Source organism: Solanum pennellii, chromosome 1, assembly GCF_001406875.1.
Source record: "Solanum pennellii chromosome 1, SPENNV200".
Taxonomy (NCBI): Eukaryota; Viridiplantae; Streptophyta; class Magnoliopsida; order Solanales; family Solanaceae; genus Solanum; species Solanum pennellii.
In genome coordinates this window covers 85,988,101-85,994,749 of record NC_028637.1, presented here as the reverse complement: position 1 = coordinate 85,994,749, position 6,649 = coordinate 85,988,101, and the positions used below count along the sequence as shown (strand labels likewise).

At 27.0% G+C, this 6,649-nt stretch overlaps 1 protein-coding gene across 1 annotated transcript; it reads left to right on the top strand.

Annotated features, from left to right (window-relative positions):
• The first annotated feature begins 4,630 nt into the window (after positions 1 to 4,630).
• On the top strand, positions 4,631 to 5,710 carry LOC107032024 (probable pectinesterase 56). Its single transcript, XM_027914955.1, has 2 exons — positions 4,631 to 4,941; positions 5,019 to 5,710. The coding sequence occupies exons 1-2, from the start codon at positions 4,632 to 4,634 to the stop codon at positions 5,708 to 5,710; spliced, it is 1,002 nt and encodes a 333-aa protein (XP_027770756.1). The 5' UTR covers position 4,631.
• The last annotated feature ends 939 nt before the right edge of the window (positions 5,711 to 6,649 follow it).

The following is a 6,649-nucleotide window of genomic DNA, read 5'->3' as shown; positions in this document are numbered from 1 at the left end:
TATATATATATATAAATAAATGAGGATCTTCATTTCGCCTATGTGGCATGCCTTAATGATCAGAAAAATTATTTCTATTTTTTTTTTAAAAAAAAGGCTTTTAAAATTATTTCTTACACAATAATATTATGTGTATACATATTTTACTATTAATTAGTTATTTAATGATTATTACACCTTTAAATCAAGGAATTCCAAAAGGCTACCATATTGCCTCGAATGTAAAAAATATTTTTATAATATTTTTTTCCTAATGTCCGTTTCCTACATATTATTTTTAAGTTTATATTATTATAATTTTTTTAGTTTTTATTGTTATTATAATTTATACCTTCTATTTTTATTTTTATTTTTTTAAAAATTATATATAAAATAAAGCTAGACAAAAGATTAGGTGATGTGGCAAATCTCAATCTCAATGGCCACCATTCGTATTTATCTTTTTTTTTAACTTTTTTAAAAATTTATTCTTTATATATACGCTAGGTTAAAAATCACTTTAAAATTATATTTTTTTAATTACACCTCCCTCATTAACTCTTCTTTATTTTTTATTAAAAAAATCAATTTATGAAACTCAAAAGACTATCATTAATCCTCTAATAACTCCCCTTAAAGGGCTACTCTACAAAATAAAATGATCTTTTATCTTCCTCGTATTTAATTATTATGACTTCATCTATCACTATATAAGTATGCGAATTACATGTTACATATGACAAAAATTGCTATCATCTCAATGATTTAGTATATTTTGGTTAAATATTTTTTTTTTTGATGTTTTTTTTCCAAATTTTCATTTCAGTTTTTATATGTACTGATTGGTTCAAACATATGGAGTCGAACTTCTTATTTTGCAGGTATAGGTTCAAACGAGCATGTTAGAGGAGCGCAAGATAATCAAGATTCGAGACTAAAGAAATGCTTTTATCCTCCACATAATGACTAACAAGTTTAATGTTGCTTTCCTAATTTTATATATATTAGTTGAAGTGCTTAAGATTTTTTTTTTTGTAAATAGTTTGTTATTACATATGACAAAAACTGTTATCATCTCAATGATTTAGGATATTATGGTTAAATATTTTTGTTTGAATGGTTTTTTTTCAAATTTTCGTTTTCAGTTTTTACATGTACTGACTGGTTGCAACATATGGAGTCGAACTTCTTATTTTGCAGGTATATGACTAAAGGAGCATGTTAGAGAAACGCAAAATAATCAAGATTCGAGACTAAAGAAATGTTTTTCATCCTTCACATGATGAGTAACAAGTTTAATGTTGCTTCCCTAATTTTATATATATATTAGTTGAAGTACTTAAGATTTTTTGTTATTTTTTATAAGTAGTCTGTTATTAAAAGTTCATCACGAATTTTAAATATAATTTTTTTTTCTATTAAATTATATGTACAAAAAAGTAAACTACAAATGTGTTATTTGATTTTCTGTTTTCAGCTTTCTTCTTATAATTTTATCGTAGGAGAGGTGATGTGGCATGCTTCTAAAGTCAAGAATGACATTTACTTATTTTCTGAATTTTTGATAGTTTCTTAATTTTTTACATTTATATAATTTATTTAAAAATCTAAAAATTATACATCACTTACATTAATTTAGAAAGACCAAAAGTCATCATTATTTTAACTAAATAATTGATACATTTTAGATTTTACATTTTACATCCGTTTTGCTCATTTTTTCATGGATGAATATTGAACAATAATTATAATCCAATTAAATTGAACAATTAATCATTCAATGTCTTATGTATGTGTTTCTTTATGTTCTTTTATATTCTTTATTTATTTTTTGTGATTGTGAAGCTTCACTTTTGCAAGTCGTTGCGTTTATGCCTAGAGGTTAAAATGTCTAATTTTACACACACAAAAAGTCAAAAAAAAAATTGTGTGATATGCATATTAAGTTAGTTTAAATATATTCTTTATATTTTTTTGATATTATTATATACTAAATTGGGGTAGGATTACGTGTTATAACTCAAAGGAATAATATCAATTTTTACTTTGCAGATTTACAGTATTTTATTTTTAATTTGCATCTTTCATACTTTATCTTGAAAAATTCATGTGATATTAAATATTGTATTTTGATAAAACTTAATGAATTCATTCTTACGGCCAAATTAAGGTATGTATTGTTTTGATTGAGAACTATATTATTATTTCTTTATTAATTCTTACTCAACATTCAAATCTTGATATTTTGATAAATCAAGGAGTCTCATACTATATTTCAATTACTACATAATTGATGTATTCTTTTGGTTGAGAACTACTTGGAAATCTCTTTATTAAAATATTTCTTACTCAATATTTGATAAAGTTTGATATCATGTGTTATAATTTACATCAATGAGTCTCATAATTCGACCTATAACATCTACCTCAATGTTGAATTCTAAAGTAATTATTGCTTCCGTTCATTTTACTTATCATATTTTACCTTTTTATGCTTAATTTCACTATTTTCGACGCGCAATTGAATTAGATTAATTCATTATTTTAGAATTAAAATTAAATATTTTGAAATATGTACGAAAAATACTATAAGATTCAATGTTTCTCACATTAATATGATTAAAAAAAATATAAGAAACAAAATAAAATGAGATCGAAATGTATATACTCTACAAAAATCATAAACATTTTTCTAATTCTTAATTGACATTGTAATTTTGAGAGCTATTTTTATGTATCATTGATTTAACAATAGAGACAAAACTTAACTTTTTTATTACAAATATATCGTTGCAGTGAAGTTGAAATAATTCATACATATTTTGTAACTTCTTTTATTGTACCAAACAATGTTCAATCAAACATAAGTAACAATATATATTACATTAAATGGAATACAAGCATATGATAAATCAATTATAAGAAGAGGATGAAGAGGCTAAAACCCTAAAGAACACAAGCTCCAAATACATATAGAGATTGTCAAATTCAATACTTTTAAAAACTTTGTAAGATAATTTATAATGTTTGTTGGTTTATTTTTTAAAAAAAGTATAATGATGTTTTTCTCCAAATTTCTTATGATTCATTTAGTCTCAATGTTCGGAAAATCGATATAGACAATATACTTTGTGGTTCTTATTTTTTTCTTCTTTTTTTGATAAGTATATTTGTATATGTATTTGTGGTTCTTCATTTTTTAGAAAAAAATAAGTTTAAAAACGATTTTATATATATGCTCAAAATATATACGAATTTTCTTGAAATTCTTTTCTTTCTCTACTTCCTATTAAGAAAAATAATTGTTTTTTCTTTCACTTATAAGTTTATTACACGAGTACCTATAGAAGATTAAAAACTTTTAAGTGATTATAAATAATATATAAATTAAAGATCTTTTAAAGAAATAATTGAAATGAAAGTATAATTTGTGCATAAATTTTATTAGAAATATATAAACACAATCTATATAAAAAAAATTAAAATCGCGCGCAGCGCGATTAAATTCACTAGTTTAACATACATGAGGAGATAAAAGAGTAGCGAGTTCAATTACAAATATAGGGTGAATGAAAGTCACGTTATTACAAGTTTAAGGACACATGTATTAGCATATTACTATCTTTTTACTTTTTTGATGATCCAAACCTACAACTTTAAGATTATAGGTACTTAATGGCTATGAAATCCATCCGAGAAAGGAGAGGGATTATGAAATTGCATAAAAAAATTAGACTTTTTTTCTCTGATAAATTACTTAAAGGTTAGTATGACTTATAGGCAAAGATCCACTTATAAAATGTCCCATTCCAATTCCATTTTAGAGTTATTTTGACGCATCGAGCGGTCTTTATGAGTGATGAAATAAAAAATTTATAATGAAATTCAAAATATTAAAATTTAATACAAAATATTACAAGATAATAAATCGAAGACGAAAACAAAAGAAAGGACTAATCTTAACCGGCTTTTACACTTTGTTGTCATTTATAAAATGTACCCATGTTATTTTTAATAAAAATTCTTATGCATTTTAAGTTGTAAGGATTAAATTTGAAGAAAAAAACAAAAAATAATATCTTCTTCATATTGTTAAAAAAAATCGCTTATTTTGGAGAATGTTATAAAAGCTAAAATATTATTTTTTTTAAAAGTGAAGAAAGTACAAGATTGTATTTTCACAAAATGAAAAGTTTACAAAAGTCACAAAATGATTCCCTCCAAATAAGAAAAGATGAAAAAAGAAGAAGGAATACCATAACTAAGCTAAGAATTAAAATGTTACTACAATTACATATTACCAAGGTAAGTAAATGATAGAAAAGATCAATGAAATGAAGATGACATATAGGTGTCCAACAAAAGAGTCTTTAAAAATGACATTTTACAAATGTATGCAAAAATTTAAACGTGCAAGAAAGAGTAAAAGGTTACTACAATATAAAGGATGGGGTTGTCAAGCTTGGACAATATTACAATATTAAGAAAAAGTAAAACTCTTCCACTATCAAGAAGAATTGCTGCCAATTTATCAACTTTGCAATGGCCATCAAAAATAGTTTTTACGGTATCTTTCTTTATATGTCTAGATTGTAGTTGTAATTCTTGTTCATAAAATCATCAAATTTATTTTTAATGCAGGGTATATAATGATGTTATTCGCTATAACTATAGTTGTATGTGTTGAAAGTCAATTGATAACAGAAACATCTTATAACGCGATTGTTTCTAAAGATGGGACCGGAAATTTCAATACAATTGCTGGAGCAATATTGGCGGCCCCCGATCACAGTGTCAAGCCATTCTTCATAAAGATTAAGAAAGGCACGTATGAGGAATATATTAGAGTTGATAAAAAGAAGATTAATATAGTCTTGATCGGAGAAGGGATGGATAATACGATAATAACGGGTAATAGAAGTTTTGCCGACGGCTACAAAACATATGATACCGCAACCGTTGGTAAGTCCCTCTCTCTCTATATATAATTTTATCAATTTTTGATGAACTATAATCGTTTATTCGTATTTAATTTACAGGTGTTCTTGGCAATGGTTTCATAGCTCAAGACTTAACTTTTAGAAATAATGCGGGACCCATAAAACATCAGGCAGTGGCATTAAGAATTGAAGCAGATTCGGTGTCATTTTATAAATGCCGATTCGACGGGTATCAAGACACTTTATATGCTAAAAAGCGACGTCAATTCTACCGTGATTGTAAAATCTATGGCACGGTAGATTTCATATGTGGTGACGCTATAGCAGTGTTCCAAAACTGTTTGATTGAAGCTCGCACTCCAATGGCGAGGCAATATAACACAATCATAGCGCAACAAAGAGAGCTTGAGTCCTCCAAATCTGGAATAGTGCTTCAAAATTGCACGATAAAAGCTACCCCCGATTTGAAGAAATCAGACGTCACGACATATTTAGGTCGGCCATGGGGTATATTTTCTAGGACTGTGATAATGAAAAGCTATATCGATGATTTGATAGATCCTAGAGGATGGGTTGAGTGGATTGAATCAACAAATAAATCCAGTATTAGTCGTCGACCATATTATTTGGAGTACAAAAATAGAGGACCAGGTGCTGTCACAAAGGGACGTGTGACATGGGCATCCGTCACTACGGATCCTAATATTGCATCATTTTTTACCGTTAGAAATTTTATAAATGGTGACCGGTGGATTCCCACCAATATCCCTCATTACCTAGATTTATCTTGAATAACAATAGGTTGTATTCTATTCCATTATCACTTTATAAAAATAGTACTACTATGTATGTGTCTTGTTTGTATATTCGATATAAATCCTCTTTTGGTAATTAATCATGAACATAGATAGAGTATACATCAATAAACTATGTGTATTGTCCTATAAAAATAAGAAGACTATATTATTAACATAAAGAATAACTATGAAGGTAATTAAAGTGCAGAGAAAGCCAAATAACTCGTAAATAAACCTTAGCATAAATCAGAATTACTCATGAAAGCATCTTATAAGTTAAAACAGAATGCTGAATTTCTGATTACATATTAGTTTTATAATTGATCTAGCAAAGTAATGGTTAAACCAATAAAATTCATAAAATCATTATCTATAGATTTTATTGGGGATATTCTGACAGGTGGTTCAGCAAATGTTTCTTCACAAGTGTCTGGAGCACTCGCAATACCAGTAGCTGCACTGCTCGCCCCGAAAATGTCATTTGCATCAAAATATTTAAGTGCTGATGTAGCGTCATCTATCGCACTGTCATAATTTTCCTTACAAACTTGAAGGGATTGTAAAATAATGGGCTCTTTTACTTGCTCTAGTAGACTTACAATCTTATTATAAATACTTTTTGTCTTTGTTAAACATTGTTGAAGTAGAATACGTGCCAAACCTTTTTTATCAGCGGAAGAGCTCTTAGGGTCCGCTCTAAGAGCATCGATGCAAGTTTTATAATCACTAGACCTTCGACAAACATCTTCTATCAAATCTCCCGATGAAAAAGTTACGAAAAAAAGAAAGAGCATGAAAATAAGTGATAATGCTTTCACGAAATTCATCTTCAGTTATACTTGTATTTTTTGAGTCATATGTCAAGTGGTTCTTATAGCTATATCAATACATATTCATATTATTTATTTTCCATAAAAGATTGTAGATATTATT